At 40.5% G+C, this 25,880-nt stretch overlaps 1 protein-coding gene across 1 annotated transcript in view; it reads right to left on the bottom strand.

Moving 5' to 3' along the window:
* Positions 1-255: 255 nt before the first annotated feature.
* LRP5 (LDL receptor related protein 5) overlaps positions 256-25,880 on the bottom strand; it is a 130,898-nt gene continuing 105,273 nt past the window's right edge. The window contains exons 10-23 of the mRNA XM_041481126.1: positions 24,820-25,046; positions 24,322-24,506; positions 21,760-22,083; positions 20,707-20,909; positions 20,200-20,411; positions 18,163-18,353; positions 14,548-14,757; positions 12,295-12,420; positions 9,097-9,333; positions 8,432-8,542; positions 5,550-5,786; positions 4,151-4,290; positions 1,191-1,288; positions 256-710 (exon numbers count right to left, since the gene is read on the bottom strand). Of these exons, the coding sequence (XP_041337060.1) occupies positions 449-710; positions 1,191-1,288; positions 4,151-4,290; positions 5,550-5,786; positions 8,432-8,542; positions 9,097-9,333; positions 12,295-12,420; positions 14,548-14,757; positions 18,163-18,353; positions 20,200-20,411; positions 20,707-20,909; positions 21,760-22,083; positions 24,322-24,506; positions 24,820-25,046 (2,763 nt within the window). The 3' untranslated portion in view covers positions 256-448. The remainder of the gene's footprint in view (positions 711-1,190; positions 1,289-4,150; positions 4,291-5,549; positions 5,787-8,431; positions 8,543-9,096; positions 9,334-12,294; positions 12,421-14,547; positions 14,758-18,162; positions 18,354-20,199; positions 20,412-20,706; positions 20,910-21,759; positions 22,084-24,321; positions 24,507-24,819; positions 25,047-25,880) is intronic.

Here is a 25,880-nt window from a genome sequence, read left to right as displayed (position 1 = left end):
GGGATGGTACTGACAATTGTATCTAAATGGATTTTTTTCTCTAGGAATAAGCCTGCATCTTTCTTTAGATGACCCCCTCCCACAAGCCACTTAGTTTTCTTGTCTCACATTAACAAAAAGAACCACATACACTTTTTGCATGTAAAAAGGTGACTTAAAAATGCAGAAAGTTTCAACAATCCCTCCCCAAATCTTTTGGAGACTGAGTCAGTTACATGACTTCAAAAAGGCAAATATGGCACAAAAGAATGGAAATTAAGTTAAAAAAATCAATTTTATAAATATTCTTCCTCTGTACAATTTTTCACAGCCCCACCCCTCCCACCCATTTTTATTCACATTTAGTTTTGTTTAATTCCCACCCAGATTTATTTTTAAATCATAAAATATATATTTTAAATCTGTTCATATTTTAAAATATTTACAGGAAATGTTCCTTCTGTTGAGGTCATGAAGAGTCTGTACAAGGAGAGGGTGGAGGGGGGTAGAGGTGAAAATAGCTTCGTTCGGTGGCAGGAGATGGAGGGCAACTTTCCTCTGCCGACATGTACTGACTGCGAGGTGTGGGTGGAGGGGGATAAGGGTCTGAGTCTGAATTTAAATCTATATAGTATTTGTTGGCCTTCCATCGACTCGTGGTATAGTCACTGTCACAGACATCTGTGCTGCATGGGGTTGTGGGTGGAGCTATCCCTCGTATCAGGTACGGCCTGCACGAAAACAAAAAAGAACAAAGCACACGCATTAGCTGCAATCTGGGGAGAAAAGAAGGAAAAGATGAGGAGATTGAACAGCTCTGTGTGTTCAGTCAAGATGCTCACTATGTGAGCCTTAATACAGACTCTCAGAGAAACAAGTACCTGAACTGTGTCAATTTTGAATGGCACAACTACCCTCGGCCAGCAGCACGTTCTTCCAGCCCCTAACCTACCAGAGGAGACCACTCTGACCACTTAACCCAGCCACTAACAAATAGATTTGCTCATGAAAGACTTTTAAGACAAGCTTAAGGGAATGAGCAGAAAACACCAACAGGGATGCTTAGGGACTGTTACATAGCAATATAATGTACATAATTTGAATGGTCATTTATTAAGAGAGGAAAAGATTTTTAAATGAAGTCGGAACAAGATCCAGAAGTAAAGGCAGATAAATAGAAGGTTTAGCAAACGTTTTTAGCTGAACTGTACCTGTAAGATCTTGTGTTTGAAGGAATGTTTGAGGAATAAAACATCTCTGCATTGTATAAGGAGCGATCGGTAGCTGGGGAAGGAGGAGGGTTCAAAATCTAGAAACAACAGGAAAAAGAAGTGTGAAGTTTTGGGTTAATTATACAATTTTACTTAGATTGAAAATAGTATTTATGCCTTCACCCTGTCTTTCACCCTTACTCTAGTTTGATCTCCTAGCTTGGATGTGTTAATGCATTTTTAAAGATCACAGATGTTCATTACAAGACTTTACTTTGGACTTAGGTACTGTGCAGGCCTTCAAAGTTCTCACTACAGGGAATTTTCTTCCTTGCCACATCTGTTATTATGCTGGAAGGCTGGAATAAAGCTGGAAATGAGACCCAGTTTGGCTGAATCTGAGTGCAATTCTTTGGACATAAGGACTGATAGCATCCTCAGCAGATGCTATTGGAAATAAAGTGTGCTCTACTCCCAGACCCTAAACATGTCCCCAGTCCATAGTAGGGTCAGGAAGCCAAGTTCCTTTACTATAACTAATAAAACCCCATCCTTCCCTGAACACTTCATTTTTACTCTTGTTCTGTAAACATGTCATTTTGGCAGAATTCACAATGCAAAAAGCCTATGAGCTAAAGAATATTTATAGCCTGTCTGTGTGTGCATATAGACAGCATACACACATATGGCTCAGCTGTGAGTGCTTACACACAGTTACTGATAGCCTCCACACAGGAAAAAGTTTAGCAGGCTTCAAAATTATTTAGGATTCTTCCACCATCAGGAAGTTGAACCTCTGACACAGCCATTAGGGCATTGGCCTAACCCTAAGAAGAGCTAAAAAGATCTTATCTCTTCCAGTGTGGAAAATTACACCATTGCTGCTGATTGAGCCTTGCTACTGATGTGCACATCTTGTACACCGCCTGCCCTGGGCATTCCACCAACTCATGCTCTGCCCCGCTGACCATCCTTCCTCTGCCTCTGCTCCTCCCCCACAAAAACACTCTAAAATCACTGAGTGGAGATCATTGTTTGGGTCTTCACTGTGCAGCGTTCAGCAAAGTGATTCCTGGCCTTTGAGTTGAGCTCACTGTTATTTACACTGACAAGCCCTGCCCCCAGATTCATGTGAAGGGAGACAACCTTTGCCAGCTGTGGGGCGTGATGAGTAACTCCCCCAAGGCCATCTTTCAGAAATCTTCTTCCTTGGAGGAGCACTGCATGCTACTTGTGGATTCACTCCTATTGACACCCTGAGCTGCATCAGTACCACTTCATGTGGAGATTAAATACAGCAAACAGTGTCAGCCAGGATGCCTGTAGCCAGGTTCTCAGGTATATAAACTGACATAAATTCATTGACACTGATTCTTTCCCAGTCTCTATTCACTGGAGCACCTCTCCGTACCACTAAGATGTGTTAAACAAACCAAAAAAGCCAGGAAAACGAAGATGCTCAGATCCGTCCTTTTGATTATTATCATAAAGCTGGGTAATTAGTGGCCAGGCAGAACTCACCAAAATGTTTGCGTTAAGCAGTACCTTAATGTAACAAAGCCCTTGCAATAGCTTCCTTCTAAGAACTCAAGAGCGCTTTTCATGAAGGAAATGCTGGTATCATCCCTGAAGGCCCTGGCTGACATAGCAAAGTGTGGAAAAAGAATTCCCAGCAACAGTCAGATTAACTTAGGCCAGAAGTCAAACGGAAGAGTTGATCTTTTGGCCGACACAGATCCCATAGAATCACACAGGCAGATCAGCTCTTGGGCTTCTTTTCTCTTTCAAGCTTTATTTAAGTAAGTGTTTTTTCTGCTCATCCTTTTTAGCGTGGTACTGACACATCAATCAGGTCTAGCATGAAATTGTTCAGCACATTACAGAGACACTGATGATGCATGAGACAAGCTAAATTAGGAGGGCTGCTGAGTTCCTGAGTTCATCTGCTTATGGATGGCTTCACAATGCAAGAAGTACATACCCAATTTTACCTTACCAACAGATAAGCTCAAAAACCTCTCTTTTCCAGTTTTGCCCTTCTTAAACGGAGAGAAAGTACCTTTGTAACTGGCCAAAATGCTATATGTCAAAATGCCCACACAGAGCATAACAGCCGACGTGTAAACACAAATGCATGTATACCCACACAGTATGTGGGCTCCTGATTCAATACTACATAAAAATCCCCTCCGTAACTGGCAGATCAACTTTGGCAGCTTGTTATGTGTGCCTAAAATCCAATGGATGTATTGCTCAGAAGCACAATGGAAAACAACTGTCATGACAAAATATGCTGGCAAACAGGAACCTTTGTATGTCTCGCCTACATATTCAGAGAGGACTCTTTCCATTCAGAATTTACATGTTGGAATTTGTGAAACTGTGATATGGGGACGAGAATTTTGCCACTTCTAACACTCAAAAGTGAGAAATGGAGCTAAATTATAGCTGAAAAAATGCAAGCAAAGTAACCTCTGCTTCACCCTGCTGTACCAGTGCATGCACTTAGTTTTCTGAATCAACAATCGACGCTTGATCTAAACAGCAAGTCAATCTTATTTCATACACGTTTGTATTCCAGTCCTCTTTCATTTTGCTTGCCTTGTTATTCCATGTGTGCCTGCAGCATTAGGCAGTGCAAAATGTCATTGGGCCACTGCCATCAGAGTTAACAAAGGAGGTGGCATCTCCAAGGGAAGAACAGAAGTATCCAGGAACAAACCAGCTGAGTATCACTCTGATAACAAAACATTTTTGACATCACAGAGCACTGTATAATCCTGATGGACTACAACAAAGCCCCTTTGTGAAGAGTGTCAAAATGGGCCTGAATATTATAAACAGTAACACCCAAGAGTTGTTAAGAGTTGGTAACATCTACTTAGTAAGCACAAAGTTTCACCTCTCCTTTCTTCAGAGGCAGGAGATACCTAACTCACAGGTGTATCTCCCAGACATACCTGTGGATAGAAAGTGGCTTTAGTGCTGGATGAGCTGCTTGAAGATGCTCCAGTGACATGGTTTCTGTCATACAATGGGGCACCACTGCTTCCTCCCATGAGGCTCATGGAGCTAATCATGGACTTTCCACAAGAGATGCCTGCATTGAAACAGAGAGGAAGACAAGGTTAGATAAACCACAGAGCCAAACAGAAACCAAATCCCTAGCTTTGCAAACCCATGCAATGATAATGGTTGTCACACTTCGGGAAGAGTGCTTTATGTAAAAACTTCAGGATTACAAGGAACAGACACTTTTTGTAAAGAAAACATTTCACCCTCAGACCACTTATTGTCTCACTGCAGCACTGAACTCACAACCTATCACACTGCTGAGAAAGGAATCTTCAGAACAGCTGATCCAAACTGCTCACCCAAATTAACGAAGAAATTTTCCAATTAAACGAACTTAGGCAATTGCAAAAAAACCCCATTATACAAGGCCCAAAAAAACCACCAAGCTTGAGACCTCCGAAGTTTCATTTTCCATTGCAAGAAATTAAATTGCAAGTAAATGAATAACTGCAAAACCCAAATATTTTTATTAAAAATTATCACAGCAGAAATTGAAAATCAGCAGAGACAAAAGGAAGGAAACCTGAGTTAGAGGAAAAGAGAAGACATCATTCTCCAATCTGTTTTACTACAATATACTCTTAACTCAGACAATTCATTTTCAGCTTCTTCCTGTCAGACTATTCAGTGCTAATGTAAGAGTTAAGTCTGGGAAGTTTTCAGAACTTTTTTTTTTCCAAATGCAGGAAATATTTATTACAAGCAGAGTAAGTATTTGCAATCATTATTCATGATTATATATCCTTCTCAGAAATGATGTATTGAGGTATTAGAAACCTGTCTTTTCTTTAGAATTAGCATAAATAATAAGGTTTTCAGCTGTTGTAACTTGTCACAACAATATGGATTAGAAAAAGCTAACAAATATGGATGAGAATCAGAATGACAGCTTGGTTTAGCACCTACAGAAGTACAGATGAAAACCACTGATACTTCCTTTAATTAGAAAAGCTTTAGTGTGAAGTCAAATTTAAAACATCCCTGTGAAGATTTCACCTGCAATTATTTCATCCTCTAATTTTATTTCCTACCACAAAAACCTCTTGATAACCATAGTAACGTAATTTAAGCAGGAATAGCTGACCATAGCCATTAAAGTGCAAGAAAAGCTAATAGATTTTACATATTTGATTCAAATGACAGATTCATCCCAAAACCACCGAGCAGACCAACATCTAATTTCTGCTCTTTGAAAACTCCACATCCAGCAGCATATGCTTTATCATGTGTAAAACTCGAAATCCAGGCAATGGAATGGTACTGATTAGATGCAAGCACCCTTACCAGTAAAAGTGCCATGCTGAGAACTTCCTGGAGCGATGAAATTGAGAGGGACGTGGGGGGTACCACTGACATACTCGTGTGGAAAGGGACTGTTGGGCCCGGCGTAGCGCTGGCACACCACGCGCTGGCACACGAAGTACATTCCTCCCATGACAAAAAGGGACAGTATTATCCCAATGACAGGACCAATGGCACTGCTGTGTGGCTGGGACTCGTCTGATGCTGGCTTCGATTTTTCTGCAAAGAGAGGAGAAGAAAATTAAACATGGTCATTAAACACCGAGCAGTGTGCATGCTGCTGTCCCGGAGCTCATCCGGCAGATCAGGCAGCACACAGCCATTCACACAGTGCCTTTAAAAGCATCTGCATCGCACTCGGGCATCTGTGACTCCAGATATTCTGATTCAGTACACAAGACTTCATGCTTCCTCTTCCCCTCCATAAAGCAGTATGAGCAAAGTACTCTTCTTTTTGTCTAGCAATTTATCTTGTAACAGGATTGCATATCTTGATAGAACACCAGCCTAGAAAGTTTCCTTTTCTTCCCTGTCCTCCAAAGTCAATGGGTCAAAGAGAAATTTATATACTTATAAATATTAAGCCCTTAATCAGAGAGGACTGCTCTCTCAAAAGCCATTTGGGCAAGTAATAACATGAAAAATCAAGAAAATTTACCAGTAGGGAATGTACCATATATACTAAGTAGTGGATGTCTTCCTAGTTAATATAGGTCTTAAAACAGAATACTTTTCCTTCCTAAAATATGACTTGCTTTCAAAGAAACCCCACCTTACAAATTGGAAGGAAAACACAATCCAAAGTATCTCAAATACTTTCTACTCATTATTTTTTCCCCTTATGTAGCTAAATGTTAAATAATAAAAGGTGCTGCAGTATTTGAGATGAGCTACACCTCACATCTCTCCCTGATTATGGGTAACACATTCAAAATTCTTGCCAGATGAACCTGACACCTCTCTGTTTTTCACACATGCAATGGTCTTCAGGGAAAGCAATTTTTTCCGTGTGATTCACACATTTATAATTTTATTCTTTAACATACACTAATAGATACATTCAAAAAGTGAAGAAATCAAAATAAACTTGTCCAAATTTTACATGCTCTGTTCTAGCTATAGACCCCTTCCCCCTTGATGAAGAAGTGAAAGGGTTCATATAAGATTCAGGCCTTTACTTCATAAAATTTTTCTCCAGTGGTTCTGGTTTCCACTTCAGAGGAAGGGAATGAAGAACAACTGAAGTTGGAGAAGGAAGATAAAGGAAATACAAATATCTAGCAATAAACTCTCAACAGCTCAGCATCCAAAACTCGTTTCTGTCTTAAAGTCTGTTTTTTTCACACTTACTAGTGCATGACAACTTTTATGTCAGCTAAGGTCCTAATTTTCAAATAGTCAGATTAGTTCAGCCATGACACCAGAAAAAAAGCAAAGCCAAAATTAAAATATGTTCCCAAATAAGCTATTTTAAAACACACAATTCTCATTTTGGTTAAACCTAGCTTCTTTTGAATGCAAGATCCTTATCTAAAAGGTAGCAATCATTTTTATTCCCTACTTGAGTTCTTTCCCTCAGTCAAGTGGGAAACCACAGAATGCTGTGTTCCACAAAGAGCTCCAGAGGAGACAATCCTATGTCTGCATAAAGACACATTTAAATCAGTTAAGACCTAATTGCAGGACTGGACCCAAAGTGCAAACAGGAAACAGCTGCATTAACTTGGCAGCAAGAAAGTTTGCCAAGTGCATGAAGAAACTGAGTGGAAAAAAAAAAAGGAAGAAGTGGCCTTATATTATCCAGGAAATTGAGGAACTGGATGGAAGAGCTAAATGGAAGATATGGGAGAAGCATGTTCAGTCTGAAATTTCCAACAGTTTTTGTCTCCATCCTTTCAGCCTTTTTTTCTATCTACAACTAGGGCTCCTTTCACCATTCTTACTCATGAATACACTTTTCCTTGCAGTATCCACCATGAAGAAGGAAGGAAGGAAGAAACAAGGCTACCTCAGACCAAACCGGGCAAACCCTCCTCCCATCCCAGCAGTGGCACAGCTTCTGACAACTGGTGCTTCAAAACATGACAAATCTAAGATATTAAAAACTTCACAATCCAGTAAGGCTGGTCCTACAGGCAATGTAAGTGCAGCATTTCTCTACACAAATCCAGTGCAAGCTATTTGTTCAGAATGAACTACAGACAGAGCAGCACATCTATCTGCTTTTATTCTAAATTGCTTTGTTTCAACTATTTTGCTAAACCACTTGTGTGATTCTAAACTCTCCCTCCATCTGCCCCATTGCTTGAATATTTCATGCTCTAGTCACCCCAACAACAAAACAACAGAAATTGCAAGAAGAGCAAAAGTAAGTGAATTTTACTGTCCATTTTGGACTACAAAGTAACAGACTCTCTAAGGACTAACACAACTGCTGCCATCAGCATCTCTGTAACTTGCATATACCTACTGCCATGAGAATTCAGAGTTACATTTTTCCCAGAAAAATCAACATCTCTCCATATATTCTTTTCACACCTGCACTGTAAGAGACCGGTTTGTGGTCTCTTGCAGACACTTGCTCATTGCATGTTAGCTCCTCCACATAATTAGCCTCCAGCTTGGCCCTGTTACTGCAGTGAATAGGACTGCACGTTTTTAAAAGCCACTCTGGGTTTAGCAGCAGCTCTGCAAGTTCCAAGGTACTGAGCACAGTCAAATCAGGTTTCCCTAAGGATAGTTCTGAAGGCCCTTCTGCAATATTCTTCCCTGAAAGAAATTTGCTCTGCAAAGACCAGGGCTCTGCACAGGGGTGCAGAACATGCCCAAACACAGCACCTGAATGTCAAGAAAAGCCATCTCACCACACATGAGCTCGTCAGAGCCATCGATGCAGTCCGGAAAGGAGTCACACTGCTGCTTCAGGAGGATGCACTGCCCGCTCGCGCATCGGAACTGGTTGGGCAGACAAATTGCTGCACAGAAAGAAAGGGAAATCAAGTACTGACAGCACAGCAGCATTCGAGCCTCTTGAGCAAACTGAAACAAGTGAGTTTCATATTATGATCAGGTAGGTGCCAGAACACTGCTGTGAGTAAACTGCAAGCCTGCAATATCTCTGGTTCTTCCCCCTTGCTGTTATACCACTTACTCAATGGAGCTAAAATAAAATTCTGGCCCCAGTAACTCCCAATCCTTTGTCAAATCAGTCCTGCTGGGGCAAAACTAAGATCAAATCAGCAAGAATCTCTTACATTATCTAACAAAGTGTAGTTGATCACCTGACATGTTAACAAAATGTAGTAATGTGGCTTATTATAAAACCTTATGTACTCCATACCTATATTATGTATATATAATAGACATATTATGTATAATATATCCTTGCTAAGTAACTGCTAGATTTCTTATCTGTATTCAGGAACGTCATACTTAACAAAAAGGACTTGTATCTGTACATTTCAAGAACAGCTAGAATCCCAAAGGGATTCTTGTGTTAGAACCATGAGTTCAGGAAAACTGATCTTACTATCACAATCTGCTTCATCAGATTTATCTTGACAGTCAATTTCTCCATTACACCGCAAGTGAGCATCAATGCACTGTCCCTTCTCGCACTGGAACTGGGATGCAGAGCATATGGGGCAGCTGTCTTCATCACTCTGGTCATCACATTCAGGAAACCCATCACACCTCCATGCCATTGGGATACAGTCAATCTCTCCAGTTGCACATGTAAACTGGTCTGGGGAACAAGTTGGAGGTTCTGGAGAAAGAGAAAACAGATCAGATTTGTATACTCAACTTTATCCCTTTCAACAGAGTAAAAGTATGACAGAGTTTGTCAAGAAAAGCACTTATTCTCTCCCTGGAGTTCTTCTGTAACTACACTAAGATTCCAGCTTAGAGGAAAACATGATTTTGCATAGGCAATGAAATTTTACCCACTTCATAACAAAAACTGGATGCATGCTGACAGAAGAAGTTTGCTTTAGCAGTCAAGCAGTGAACTAGGGACAGGAGCTGCAAATACTTACTCTACAAATACTTGCTTTGTCTCTAACAGCCACCTTTTGGAAGTCACTGTCATATACATAAATTCAAAAGAATATTCAATATCTGATTGCAAACCAGATTCTAAACAATTCTAGTCCCTGCAATTATACTAGCCTGGACCAATTCTTCATTAAAAAAATCTGACACATCAAGTTAATTGGCAATTAATATATCTAAAACATACAACATGTAGCTTCTACAGTATCTGTTTCATTACTTTTCCAGCGGTTTTTCCACAAAAAAAATTCTGAGTCAGTTATGAAATGAAAAATATGAGTGGAGAAAAAAAAGTCTTTATAGGACTGGTCAACATTAAGCTAAGTTCTCTTGCTGGAAAGTCTTCGGGCTGCAGGTCAGTGAAGGTTCAGAGAGCAGTGTAAAGAGCACTGCAGACCTGCCCTAATCTTATATTCTCTCACTACAGACACAGACCACTTTAACTTGTGCACGGCCATTTTTATATTTGTTGGACCCAAAAAAGCTGGGACTTCCTTCAAGTTTGACTTTTCATGGACCCCAAGACTCTGGTATGACTCCTTTTCACGTCCATACTGTTCAAGTTGCAGTGAGGCACTACTAGCATTAGACAGCAGCTACAACCCCATATAGAGATGCAACAATTATGCTCTTAAAAGGCATCCATAGTTGCTTTCTTCAGAATGTCAGGAGAAAAACAATCCAGGTCAAGAATCTATTGCAAAAAATGCTCCAAATTCTTACCTACAACAAGTTAGCACACAATTTTCCACCATTGTTATCAATGAAAGAAACAGACAATGGGCAAACCCACTCAAGTTGTTATCTGTAGCAATTAGTTACAGTCAAAAAGTGGGGGCCATCTCAAAACAGCCCTGCGGCAATCACATACACTTCCACTGATTTGAAAAGTTGCTGGGTCAAAACCCTGTGACATAATGGCATCATTTAGCATAGGCAGCCACTCCTCCCCACAGCTGCTGTTGCCCAGTAATGCTCTGAGCAGATATTCACCACTTGGATTAAGAGAGAACCCCATCATACCCTACTATAACAAGAGCATGATCAAGCTAGAGGTGTGCTCTGGCACTGCATGGTAACACTCCTCCGGAAGCCCAGTGGGCTTTTCTTAAGATTCAGGTTCAGGAATGGACTTCACAAAGAACCCAGCATAAGGAAAGTTTCTTAGCTGTATGAGTATTTTTTCTCCTGAGGGTGGTGCTAAAAATTCTAGAATTACATGCAAACAGTTTTTAAAGTGCTGCCATCCTTTCTTCATTAGGGAGAAAAAGATCAAGAATGAGACAAAAGTATAATGAAGAACTTGAAAAACAAAATGTAAATAAAAGTCTAAATGTGCTTGGGTCTTGAAAAAATTATGACTTTTTAAAGTTCCTCATTTATGATTATTTGGAGGAGCAATATGAGAATTACAAATGTAGCCAGTGACCTGACAGCTGTAGATAAGATAAAGATGCCAGACACACACATTAAGGTGAATTATATTTTGATACAAGTGTGCTGTTTGGATAATTCAACAGACAGATCACTACTTCTGCATTTAAAGCCACATTTAATGTTGCACTGTGGTTGCACTTAGCAAGAACAAGCTTGCATTAAAAAAACTTGACAAAAGCATTCGTAAGAATGTCCAGAGTATGGACAAAGGTTCTCCAGACAACTATGCTATTTTGAAACACTGGGTAGTGGCTGTTACTAGGACAGACAACATGGGTTAAAAACCTGTTGCAGGCTTAGTGAAAGATTAGAATAAAAAAACCATAAGACCCTGAAATGGAGGCCCCTGAATTTTTAGATTTATAGCTGAAGATCCAAAAGAGTGGAATGTGAGACTCTCTCCCTGTCCACGTTGTGCAACAACACTACAGCAAGAAGTATAATTAGATTGATCCACCCTGCCCTCCCCATGCAACCACCACTACTCTAAAGCCACATAACTTGTTGTGGTCATGGGAAAGAAAACAGTTTATCAGGGAAATGACTGTCCCATGGGAGCTCAGACTTCAGCCAGAAAATGAAATCCACAGCAAAATAAATACATGAGAAGTCAAGAGGACCAGCAGAGCCAAGCAAGTTAAGACATAATTCCTCCCAAAAAGAAACAATTTTTTGTTTTGAATCTCCTCTGCAAGTGTAATGTTAAGTTTTTAAAAATACTAGGATGGTAAAAGGGAAGGCTAAAGGAAAAGTCTACCACGTGGACAGAGGAGTGCTACCTTAATTAAAAAGAATCTCAATAAAGCCTACATTTCATAAGTAGCTAGTACAGTGTTTCACATTACAAGGCCAAATTAATTTCAAAGACTGGAGTCTCATACTGTGGGAAGCACAGGCAGAATTTCTGCTCAGGTCATCACAAGTTGATGCAACATCATCTTCAAAACACTTGTTAAAAGCACAAACCTGTCACATCATACAATCATAAAAATCTCAGTAGAAGATGCAAGTATTTTAAGGTCAAAGAAAAATATTCTGCTCAGAATGAGAAGTCACATGCACCCAAAACCTCAAGCAGAAAACAGCTGGTAGAACTACCAAAGACTAATTTAACACACGATGCAGCACAACATGTACAGACACACTGTGTGTAAATCCACATTTTGGATTGGAATGCAACCTCAGCAGACACATTTTTGATACAAATTGATTAGCAGTGCTGTTAAATGTAACTCACCTCCACATGTTAAGAGATTCTGTAGAAGCACAAGGTGCTCAGGGCATGAACATCTTGGAGTTCCATCCCCTTTGGCAATGCAGATGTGCGAACACCCACCATTGTCACGGGAGCATGGATGCACAGCTGGTGAAACACAAAAAATAATATTATGTAGCGTAAAAGAAATTAACTATAACTATTCCTCAATAGGGCAAAATAAAAAACTACTCACAAACCACTTCTGTCTGAGTAACAAGATTTCACTAAAAATATTAGAAAGATACATGCAGGATTTTTCAGTTCAATGCTTGAAAGATGATTTATTACTTCATAAGGACTAAATTTCTCCCAGTCATAGTAATAGAGCAACCTGATCAAGCTGCCCAGCCCATTGCAGGAGGCTGGAACTGGATGACCTTCAAAAAGTCTCTTCCAACCCAAACCATTCTATGATTCTATCACATGGAGACCTTTTAAGAACGTCTAAAAAGAATATGGGAGCTGAGGTGAAGAGAACTGAAAAGGCAGATTTGGGAAGGCTGCATTTATGTCTTACCTAGATACCGCCCCTGCATTTCTAGGGTAGGCATCAAGAAACAATGTATGTCTTTGTTTAAAGAGAGGAAGCTACGTGTTTGTGTTCCCCATCAGTTACCCAGAAGCACTGAGAGGTCCTAAAAGAAGGATTTTTAATGAACATTAGGTGGATAAGAAACAGGCACAGAGATAGGAGGTTACTGTCTGATGACCCCAGCCCAAAGGAGTCAGGAGAGACTCACTCTCTTGCCTGCTTATTCAGGCTGATAGCTGAGCTTCTGCTGCAGCAACCTGAGCCTGTGCTATTTGTCATGCTGCTGGACAGTGCATTCTTTCCTACTGCTCAGCATCAAGAATTTACACAGCGAAGAAATTGTTTAGATATCATAATTTCTCTGCCAAAGTTGTTTTCCAACTGTCCAGGCTTCTCAGCAACCTGCTTTCTACCTTTAAGAAATTAATTTGTTTATATAATTTGTTTATACAGTGTTTCAGGCATGAGTTGCTCACAGAAGTGCATGCATATATACCTGCATGTGCATATGTATGTTTGCTCCCCTGTTGTAACAGAAATCACCTATGTAGAAATTTTTCAGCTGCAACAGAGGATTCTTTTTCCCTATCTTAAATAAACACGTAGGGAAAAAAGCAAACCTCTTTTTTAATACTGTTGAGAATTAAAGAAACAAAATCTTTTTGCTTCAGTCAGTATTACCTTTGAAATATATCAATATATGTGAAATGTGTGAAGTGGCAAAGAAGAAGAAGAACTGGGTATTGTGAAAGAAAGAACCTCTAAGTCATAATTACCCTATAGAATCTACTACAGTTTATGTTTATGCTTATGTTACCTGATTTGTAACAGCTTATCCACACATACAAGTTCAAAAATACTTCCAGCCATCACAGACACTAATGTATGTGACACAATGTTTGTTGTGAAGTTGAATAATTTCTTCTGAAAATTAAAGCATTATACACCAATGTACTCTCCCTATATAATACAACTCATCACAGGCAAGAGAGACCTCTGTTTCCCACATTTTGTTTGGGTTTTGTATTCTCTTTTACAATCCTGTTAATCAGGAGGAGCTGTAGATTGTCACTTTGAGGAGAGACTGCTTGAAGAGGTTTCACAGCACACTCCACCAAACCACAGTAATGTGGACCACTACTCCAGAAAAAGAACATCCTGCATGCATGACCCCTTTCAGATGTGAGCACCTAAAATGCTCCACCTTTGTTGGGAAACAAATTCCACATCCACACTACAACTCACTGTAGGAGCTTCCTCCCCATTTTGCCTCCCTCACTGCAGGCTTTTACATCATCCACTGTACTGAGCCAAATCAGACATAGCTTTACATGGGAGACTGAAGCACCTGGAGACAACGCAAGTACAACCCTTTTGGCTCTTATTAGAATTTTTTCCAAGACATATTACTTGATTGTACTTAGAAAATTAACAACCAGAATTTCAAATAGCTTTTTGACTGAATTCAGTGTCATGTGAGCTTGCATAAAGCAGGTAACTCAGTGCCATGATATCACATGTTCTAGCTGGGCAGCAACAGTCCCCTGGACAAGAAGGAGAAATTTATTTCTCCTCTCCTGCAACCCTGACTGGTCAAGTTGAAAGCATTTTGTGGCTTATTTGAAGCAACCTTATTACAATATCCAGCTGGATGAGGACTTTGAGATACAATGACCACGACATCAGATACTGAAACTCACAGAATTCTTCCATATCAAGCTCTTCCACAGCATGAATGCCCGTTAGGTGAGCAATCCTGCCTTGAATTCTAGTCCTTTTGTACCCATTCACTTTCTCCACTCTCTCAATCATCTGCTGCTGACGATCAATCCAATACAGGTGATTTCCCAGCACAGTGAGTCCCATGGGCTGAAGAATGTTGGAGTCCTCCAGGGTCACCCGGTTGGCACCTGAGAGCAACAAAAACAAAGACTAGTTTTACACCAGTCAACTTCTAAGTTATTCCTTAAAAAAAAAATCACAAAGCAACGTCCCAGCTAAAACCAAACTAAACCAAACCTTGGAGACAGTGAGCTACAAGGTCATTGACTTAATCTGTCTCTGCTTGTTCAGTCCCATCTCAGGCAAATGCTACCAGTGCCACGTCTGGAGGGCAAGCAGATAGAACACGAAACCCAGCTCATCCCTGGCTGGTCAGCCAGCCATGCCCAGCCCCACACTGACAGCTCCGTGATGTGCAGCTGGGAGCGCTCCCAAAAGCTGATACAGACTCAGCTCTTGGGCCAAAGGTTTTACAGTGGGCTCACACACGGAGCTGTACATTTTTTCTGGAATTTATAAGCAAGAGCAAAATACAACTAGTTTAGTTTCACTGCTGTTACTCAACTAGAACATATTCATCATGCAAAGCAAGAGGCAAGTACCAAACCTTGTCACAGCCTATGTGACAACCACAGATATATGATCAAAAAAGAAAAGCTCTTAAGAGAAATCCAACTTTTTTTTTAGTAACCCACCAGAAAACCCAAACTTTAAATGACTCAATATGCTCCTAAATAGGAACACTGTCAAATGCTCAGGCTCTCTCTTTATAAAAAGATGTGAAAATCTGCTTTAAGCCAGTGAGTAAAAAAGAGGTCAAGTAAAAATGCATTTATTATCAGTTTTCACCTTAATTACTTGTGTCTTCTTACGCATTCTACTGCGTACTGCCCTACGCTTAGAGTAATTTAGTTATTGCTTTTATTATTCTTTTCTAGGGTGAAGATATTCCAAATTATTCTATTAATTCACTGAAACCATTCTGACGCAGTGTATACCTACATAACTGGATATATTTGATTAAAAAAATTAAAATTTAAAACAAAATCATAACTTGTTGCTGCTGCTTCTCTCATAATTAATTTCGGATTATGACCTTATGTCTGCTTGTATATAAAAAATGTAAGTTTTTAGTATCTACACAAAACAAGATTATAGAATCCACATAATAAAAATGCTATGAGAACTGGATTCAATTAATTTGCTGCACAAATTATGCAGAACTCAGCCGAGCATGACCATTAGTTTTGCTGTTAGAACAGCTCCAGAGGAGGGTCATGAAGATGGCCAGAGAGCTGGAGCACCTCTTCTATGAGAACAGGCAAAGAGAGCTGGGGTTGTTCACCTGGAGAAGAGAAGGCTCTGGGGAGACCTTAAAGGAGCCTTTCATGATACTTAAAGGGAGCTTATAAAAAAGAGGGAGAGGGACTTTTTGTATGGGTAGATAGTGATAGGACAAGGGGGAATGTTTTGTTTTAAACTAAAGGAGTTTAAAAGCAACTTTTGGTCTAACTCCAAGTGAAAAATTCCAGAACCTTGCAAAGAAAACTGTAAGATGGGTTTATAGTTCTTTCATCCCTCTCTGAAAGTTAAGCACTGGACATCTGAGGCTATTCCCTGATTTAGCAGGATGCTGTTTTAATCAGGGTAATCAGGAGTCTCCATAACCATGTCACCTCTACAAGTCTGCAATGGAATAATAAAGCCACTAAATACCAGAATATCTAGACCAGTTGAATTGGCATGAAGGATGCTATACACAATTTTGGTCCCTTTTATTCAACAGCCTTAGTTTATGCTAAAAACGTCTTCCTAACATATGCCCACTTTCTCAGAGAAGTATTTTCTCAAAAATATTTTTTTCAAAAGCATTTTGCTCAGAAAATACTATTTAGAAGAGGCAATTCATATGAACATCACTTTGGCTCTCAAATTTCTTCTGAAGTTGTGATGCAAGACTGAATATCATTGTAAAAATAAAAATATGCTGCTAACTCATTTAAAAATCAACATCTCAGTGAATCAAATTACAGTGAGCTCAACTGGATCAAATATAACCACAGTTTTCTGGCTACAGATACATCTCCCTCCAGTTCATAAACATTGTTTTCTTTTAATCCTGTAGCTTCCCTCTGCTTTTATATTACTTATAACTTAGATTCTTTGGCTGTGACTGGATGTGGTTTCTATATAATTTTACCTGGTGCCTCTTCCATCTTCTCTTGAATACCACTCCAGCATACCTGCATAACATGAAGCCTTGCCATCTTGTCATTTTACTTTTAAATGTCTTCCTAGAGCACTTTTATCACTAGAGAATCCCCTCTCAATGTCTCTGATGCGTTTTGTGTTATGTATCCCACCCTGTCACCTTTTCTTCTCAAATGTGGTTTGTTTCATAAGCCAAAATCTTGTCTTCCTCTTATCTTTTTTTCTCCTACGCATTTTTGTAGGTTCCCTGATGCCTGTCCTGGATGAGTGTTTTGTGGCTGCTCAGGCAGTTTGACAACACTCCCCTATTCAGCCTGGTCACTGATGAAAGACATGGGCTGCTCTACCTTCCCATCTGCAGCTCCATTGTTTTCATCCCCTCTTTGGAAGAGTCTGACCTTGAGTCAGTTTTAGGTGCTCAAAAGCAAACTATCCTTGTAAGAAGGTGAACAACCTTCTGCCGTTTTAGTTCATTGCTTCACTGCAACACAAGGGAAGGATGTGACCACATGGCAAGAGGAGTCACCAAAACTGGAGATTCAATTCTCCATGGCATGTACCAATCACTGCAACAGCCCAGCTTCTATTCCTTCACACTTGTTCCCTTCTCTCTGCACTTCCTTTATGGGTTTCACTTCTTGATCCATGGATGATGATGACAGATTAATCATGAGACAGAAAGTAGGGCCATTGCATCCTCTGTTCTATACTGCCCACCAGAGCAAATTTCTCCACTTCTTCAGCACTGTCAAGTGCTTTGAAGTCAATGATGAACTGTGCTCTCTAAGATCCATGAGTGCTATTGCTTTGCATATGGAGTAATGCTTTATATTACTAATGTGCAAAAATTGTGATGAGTTGGCAACTCTCCACTGTGTTGCAACAATGCTGTTTCAGACGAGCTGTCTTATCACCCAGACTAGAAAAAACCCAAACATTGCCCTTTTTTCTGTTTTTTTCAAGCTACCTTGATTTACTAAGCTGTAAGCTCCAGAGAAAGAAAAATTGAAAAGTATGCAAACTTTTCAACCACTAAGAAAAAAAAAAGGGGCACAGAGGAGGTTATTTAGGGGTTCCATGACTAACAACACTTTCAGAACACATCAAAAGTCAAATGGCTGTCTTGGAGGGTGTCAATCATTACAGTCATGTCTATTCTAATTACATCAAAGATGGGAGCCCACCAGCAATTGCTGTCTGTGACTGCCTACACAGAACTGGCAGCGGTGGAGATGAAAGTCACCAGGCTCAGCATCAAAGAGGGAATGATGCCCTGTACATGCTAGCACTGTGCTGCAAGTGTTTAACTTCATACCACATACCTGACAGGTCACAGCTCTCAATGCGCTTCAGATCCGCATCCACCCAGAAAAGCTTTCCAAGTTTGTTGTCAACCACCAGTGCTACCGGTCGGATCAAGCCAGTTGTAAAAAGCACTTCTCTCTCTGTGCCATCCAGGGCTGCACGCTCAATCTTGGGAGCTCTCTCCTGCATGTTGGTGAAGTACATGTACCTGAGAACAGAGACAGCACCGCTGAACGGGAGCTCCAGGGACAGGGAATGGTTTCACAGGCATGGCTGCCATGACTGCTCCCAGGTGCAAAGATCCAGAACAAAACATCTGCTAACTGACACACAGCCTGAAATTAACAGGATTTATCTCCAGGCCATAAAGTGCCTCAGCATTGCTGCACCAGCAGCACTGCTCCTGTATGGAGCTGGGAGTTGTAAGAGACTAGCACAGACCTTCTGCAACTGTCCCTGCGTAAAGCTGTCCCCACTTACAAATCGAAGTCCCCAAGTTCTTTCTGACAAAAAAAAAAAAATTAACCATCACCTCCTCTCCTTCTAGGTAACTTTTCCTCCTCAGCAAGTAAAATTTCCTACCAAACTTGATAAAAGATTACAGAAGAACAACTGAGGATGGCATGTTCCTGACATCTTAGTTCCACGAATTCTTTATATCTGCCTAAGCCAGTTCAGTAGCAAACAAAAGCAGCCTCTGTCCTCCTGATGCATAGAGAAAAAAGGGTTTGTGCACCCCCACAATGAACTGAGACCTCTTGAAAGGAAAAGTCCACTATTTTTTCAGTGCTGAGCAACATGGGCAAACTCTCCAACAGCTTGAGCTGCATTGCTGCACAGGCTTTCCTTATGGAACAAGGAGGGGAGGCAGCAATCAGAACGGGCACCCAAGGGAGAGGTGGAGGAAGGAGTTTCTGTAATTATGGCAGAAGCCATTGAAAATCACTCATTCAGCTCTACCAGACAGTCACAGTGTTTTTAACATACTGTCTTCCTCATTTTTCCTCCTTTACTTTTGAAATGGATGTAGCATTAAATCACTTGAAAACCTGACCAGAAAAGTTCAGAGTTTTAGAGATCAACAAACCCAAACTCCCATTTCAACAGAGAAAGCAGATAAGCTTTTATAAATACAAGCTATATCCAAGCGACTTAGTCCCAGTAAGATTAGAATCTTTCCTGTAATCCTCCTCTCCCCACAACAGCTTTTGAACAGTGCAGAGTACACTGGTATAAAACACCAGTCCTATAAACACTCCAGACAGAGTCTCTGGGTACTGCTGTATCCACACATTTGTGAAATATTGTCATTCAACATCTGTCAAGCACATGGTAAGCCATTTAGCAGTAAACTGTGATTTAAGCATCTCACTTATTCAAGAGAACAGTAAAGCACCATCCATCTTTGACATCTAAGAAGAAAGCTACTAACTACCAGAAGCAGAGAGAGTGTCTGTTGAATCTAACCAAAGCTGCTTTGCAGCAAAACAATACATTTTCCTCCTGTTGGAAATCACTCTAGTGCATCCCACCTGCTTCAATTCATTTCAGAGGTTTTTAAGATACTCATTACATCAGAACTAATTTAAGAATGTATAGAACATAAGGGGTTCAATTGTTTAAGCTTTATACTACTACATTAGCAGGAATAGTTTTACCAAATTCGAGGCTCCTTTCTTTACCCCGGAAACATTTGTTTTATGATGACTAAACACTTATGAGCCAGATTCTGAGGTGATACAGACTCTCTTGTTTTTGCTATCAGGTGGCAGGGCTGTGCATCCACACAGAGAACAGTACAAGGTGGTTTTACTTCGCTGTCACCACCTGGGTTAGTGCCTCACGCATGGCTGTGAGAACAGAGGCAAACGAGAGAACAGGAAGAGAAACCTGGATACCTCCAGAACCCAGAAGTGGATCAGCAGTTACCTACACCCTGAACAAAAGTCAGAACTTCTCTTTGCACAAACAGACAGAGGCAGCATACGGTTCCCAGGCACGGAGCTGGCACACGCCCAGGAGCGCTCTGCGGAAGGAGCCGGACAGATGCTCACCCGCGCTCTGCGTTCACCACGATGGCTCTGGGCCTGTCGTGGTCCCCCCGCAGCACCATCCCGATGGATTCCCCGTTCAGCCGGTGCACGTTGACGGAATTTGTGGCCTCACAGGTCCAGTACAAGGTGTGGCTGTAGATATCGATGCTGAGGTCGTGGGGCTGCTTCTCCGGGTTCTGACTTTGGTTTGGGGTACTCATTACAGTGAAAGGCTGCAAGACAACACAAGGGCAACGATTTCCAGCCATTACTCTGATGATTGACTGAAGAACATTGATTGCACAGAAAGCATGGTTTACATACCCCATGGTTTAGAAACCCCTAAAACCACAATCCTAAAGATCTTCAGTAATTCTCATATATAAATAGAATATCCATCAGTAAGTGCTGACAAGAGCAGTTGTCAGTGATGATCCCTTGGTGTGGCAGATAGAAGAGGAAGGTCAAGCACAAAGTAAAAGCACACAAAAAGACTGACACAAAACTATATACACGATGTACACTTGCCTGGGTGCCATCATCTTTGGCTCTTTTTATAATATTCTGGCGTCCATCCACCCAGTAGATCAATTTATCTAAGGGATCGTAATCAATAGCTTTGACGTTCCTCAGACCATGCATGGGTAGGATGATATCTGGGCTTTGCTGATCATCAGGTATCATCCTGCTGATGGCAGATTTCTGGCTAAATAGCAGGAAACTGGCTGGGGCTGCAAGAAGCCAAAACCAAATGCATGAGAAAGTACAATTCCCAAAAACATATCCCCACAGAAGAAAGAGAATATTTAGAACAAAGGCACAAAGAGACACTAATATCCACAATGAAAATTAAATAACTCATAACTGGAGATTTCTGCTATAAAGTTGAAATGTTTCTTTCTATAGTTATAGAAGGAGAAGGAGTCTATAGTTATAGAAGGAGATCAGGTTAAATCTGCAGCACCTGCCTTTCAAAAATTCACCCTTTCATTCAGTTAAAATTGCCTTATATGCTACTATGCCCCCATTTTCTGTTCATGTGCCATTTGGAAACTGGAAACTTAAGTTTCTATTGAACAACCAGTCAAGTGGCAGGCTTACAATATCACATATAATATAATATCACATGCAGGGAGAACACAAACTTCTATGTATTTCAAGTGCATCTGCAAATTGGGCAGACTACTTAGGAAGTTAGACTGCTTTGCTGAGTATTATTTTAGCTGACTTTATCGAGCATGTAAGAGAAAAGGACATTTTTTGTTGGTAATTTCTTTTCCACCACCTACACACTTAGGTAAGGAGTGGGAAAGCTTCACTCACACAGCTGAATCACCTAGAAAGCACTTCTGGTAAAACAAGAAAGACCAGACTTGACAGCACTGTCATTTCTAAGACTTGAAATACAAATATTCATGCCTAGCACATGTCACAAAAATGGATATAAAATTCCATACTCTGTCCTCATATTCAAAGATCACTTTTAAAATCAGAACCTTTGAAACATACTTGGGACCCCTTTCCTTTAGCACCTGGGAGCCACAAGCACTGCAGAACACAATAGCAAATAAAAAGGCTTACAACTACAGTTCCTGCTGTTGGGATCCAAGGTGTAATGAGCAGCACAGCCACACCTAAATCCATTTGGGATGGCAAGGCACAAGTGACCACAATGGCCATTATTCTGCACACAATCATTCAAGCCGTCCTGACGAGAAGAATGGAAGACCAATATGTCCATCACAAAATCCAGATGGCCCTGAATAAGGGTCCTGTTCTTCCCACTGGTCTTGTCTGCTCTCTCTATGCTGTGAAGATTCCAGTCTGTCCAGTAGATGTAGTCACTGTACTGGGTTAATCCAAATGGATGAGGTAGATCATCTGCTATGATTTCTCGTTCTTGTCCTGCAAAAACAAGGATAACCAACTAAAGGACAATTCCCACGGCATAAAATGAAGAGTGTGACTGGCATGCAGAAAAATCTTTTTCTTCTTTTTTAAAACAAAACCTCATTTTCCAAATCAGCATCACGGGATTCTTTATTAAGTAGTATCTGCTCAAGAGGTAACATAAACAGTTGCATTCCAAAGCCCTACCGTGATACCCTCTTGCCTACAGAGCAATTTGAAATTATTCCAGCATATTGTAATCTAAATAAATACTATTTCATATGTCTCATGCTTATCAACCCAAATAGACACTGAAAAATATATTCAAAAATACTATCAGCTCCAGTAATCATTTAGGCTAATAAAAAAGCCCATTAATATGCATGAAAGCAACAACAAACTTGAGATTCACAGAGAAAGTGCTATGAGAAATAATGGTGCTTCACTCAAGAAACAAATCTTTTGCAGTGCAATTTAACATACAGCTATCCCAGGAGTTTAGGAAACTGTTTGTTTGGCAGAAATCTCAATACTCCCACATTCAGCGGCTCAGTTAGCAACATTTACATTAGATTTAACACCTTCTAGAGCATGGTCTCTGACAGAGATACATTACTGAAGAAGATAAAGTCTTACTGCAAACCACCTTCCTGAACATTTTCAAGCATAAACCTCTACGAATCTCTGCCATCAAATGAAGATGTAGCCTTTAGCAGCACCACCTCCTCCTGTCTCAAACATCCCGTGCAAGACTCTACAGAACACCTCACTTTCCATTTCACCAAGACTTGAGAAAGAATGAAATAACCATAAACCAGAACATGAGGTCACCAGATCTAAATACAGAGGCAACCTTTCCATGTAACTTTCAGGCATCTAAATCCTCCAAGTCAGGGGTATAGATAACCTGCGTGCTCTCAGGTACTTAGAGCAATTCTGATCCGTAGTGATGAATTCAGGAGAAATACTCTTTTGAAGGAAGTAGATAAGCTGTATAACTGAATTTTCATAATAAGTGGAAGAAAAGCTCCCAAAAGTGTGATTTTTTTTTTCCCCTGCTGTTTATAATGTCCAAGATTAGGCCGGAGCAGCATTCACTCATCCACTTCAGAGTGCTTTGCTCATCCCTTAACTGATGAGCCCACTTGTTGCAAGTCTCCCTGAGTCTTTATAATCTGCTGACTACAAAGACATTGTGCAACATGAAAGTGAATGGGCACAAGTCTATGGGGCCTGATGGGATGTATCCCAGGGTCAGGAGGCAACTGGCTGACGAGGCTGGCAAGCCACTGTCCATTGTATTTGAAAAGCAATGAAGTTGACAGTGACGAAAAAAGGGAAACCTCACTCCTATTTTTAAAAAGAGGGCCCAGGGGACTACAGATCCTCACAGAGGTGAGCCTCACCTCTGTGGCTGGGAAGATCATGGAACAGATCCTCCTAGAAGTAATGCTAAGGCACATGCAAGACAAAGGATGATCTGACACAGCCAGCACAGCTTCACTAAGGGAAAATTGAGGCTGACCACCCTGGTGGCATTCTCTGGTGGAGTGACTTCAGAAACTCAGAATTCTGAAGATATGCACACACAATCACACCTTACATAAAACCCACTCTCTAAAAGTATCTTTTCATGGAATAAAACAAACAAACAAACAACCTAGTTGCAGTGAAATTATGTATATTGTCAATCATGGCACACCCCTTGTATGTATAAATGAAATTCCAATGGAACACCTGAGAATGTGTGAGGTTGTACCCAAAACACACTGCAGTAGTAGCTGCATAACCTTTCAGCGTACAAGACACACAAGAAGTATTTTGGTTTAGAACTAATACAACTGGTCTGAAGCCAGAAATAAGAAATAGTACTTCAACAGAATATTAGTGTTCAGGTAAAATGTCAGGGATGATTTATAATGAGTTGTAAGTTGTAATTATTATAATGTAATGTAAGTTGTCCTCACTTTGAAAACTCAGAGGCCATCTCTGCTTTCATACAACAGAGACAGTTTCACACCAACAGAGAGAAATGACATCTTATCTCACCACCATTATAAATCATCATATGGTTATTAATTTATGAAGGTTTTAAAAATTTTCTCAAACACTTAACTCTCCATTTCCTTTTATAAGAAAATATACACACAGATTTACTATCAGTTATAGTGCTCAAATTTCTTATTATTCAATTACTTTACTATGACCAGTGCACATTTCTGTACTGGCTGGTGTAATATAACATTAGATTACCCAGCATATTTGATGACTCAATCATGCTTGTGTCTAAGTCAGTCCAGTAGAGCCTTTGGTCCACATAATCAATAGTGAGGTCATTGGCACGCCCCACTTTGTCCACCAAAGTGATGCTGTTTGTCCCATCCATGTAGGCTCGAACGATCCTGGGTTTGCCTCCCCACTCAGTCCAGTACATGTATCTGCAGTGAGAAGTGCAACAAAAACAGGACATCAGCCAGGTATAGCTGCATGCTTTGCCTTTCTAAATTTCTTTGCAGCACTTGAAAAGAAACCCAAAAAACCCACATGGTTATGTGCAGCATCACAATATTCCCTTTTTAACACGAAGGCAGAATAGTATTTTCGACAATTATTAATTTTTCATTGTAACCCATAGGATTGTGGAAGGTTTATTACCTTTTCAAAGACTCTGAAGAAACAGAGTTGTGCCAAACAACTTGTTACGTACAAGAACACCAACATAAAGCTTTGAAAAGCAGCAGAGTCCCTTACCCTTTGGTGGGATCAAGTGCCAGAGACCTTGGGTTGTCCAAGTCCTTCCACACAAGGACCTGCCTGTACTGTCCATCCAGGCGGGCGACTTCGATGCGATTGGTTCCAGTGTCTGCCCAGTAGAGGTTCTTGCCCATCCAGTCCACAGCCATTCCCTCAGGATAATCTAGCCCAAACTCAATCACATGTTCAACAGAGCTCCCATTCATGAAAGCTCGACTTATGGTCTGGAAAACAATGGTGTAAAAATGTTACAGTGCTTATGGATACCCCAGTGAAATAAAAAGGAATAATTATCATGAAGTTCAGTGAACAAAACAAAATTAGTACAAAAAACCCCAGTCATTGTTACTTTTTAAACAACTAATTCCTGTTGTCAAAAATACAGAAATTCTCAGGAGAAAAACACCTGAATTTTCAGAAAGCTAGCGGTTCCTGATGGCCAAGGCATCTGAAAAGGACATGATTTTCAGAAAGCAGTATGTAGCTGCATATTCTTCTTGACACCTCTCCCTCTCTTCTATCTGAACACAAGAAGCTGGTTTAAAAAATTATTTAATTCCCTGTAATGTTTTAAGTCTCAGAAACACATCTCAGTGGCATCTAAATTAAATTGTTTCTCATAATCAGCCACCTGGAGCATGTCTACATCAGAGCACATCTACCAATCCCATTTACATTTCAGTTATGCACACTCATCAAAATAAGTCACAGGGCAAGGACTGTACACAGGGTAAGTCACTGCTAACAGCACAGAAACAACCCCCAGGTAAAGAGTAACTTCCAGGACCAAATACCCACTCTTGCTTATCAACCCTGAGCTATCACTCTACATGCCTGCCAATATTTCAGCTATTGATTTCTTAATAGTTTGGTACATGGATGTGTAAGGGTCAGAGACATTTTACACTTTTAAAGGTACATGTCAAACCCTGAAATCACATTGTGTAGTTTTTGAAAATGTGTCCTCCTATAACCACAGGCATGCAGAGAGCAGGGAAGTGGTGGGCACTGAAGGAAAGGGAGATCACTGTGAGCTCTGAAGTTATAATACCTGCCCC

This window comes from Pyrgilauda ruficollis, unplaced genomic scaffold (genome assembly GCF_017590135.1).
Source record: "Pyrgilauda ruficollis isolate IOZ18807 unplaced genomic scaffold, ASM1759013v1 scaffold55, whole genome shotgun sequence".
Classification (NCBI taxonomy): Eukaryota; Metazoa; Chordata; class Aves; order Passeriformes; family Passeridae; genus Pyrgilauda; species Pyrgilauda ruficollis.
This window is presented reverse-complemented; position numbering and strand designations above follow the sequence as displayed.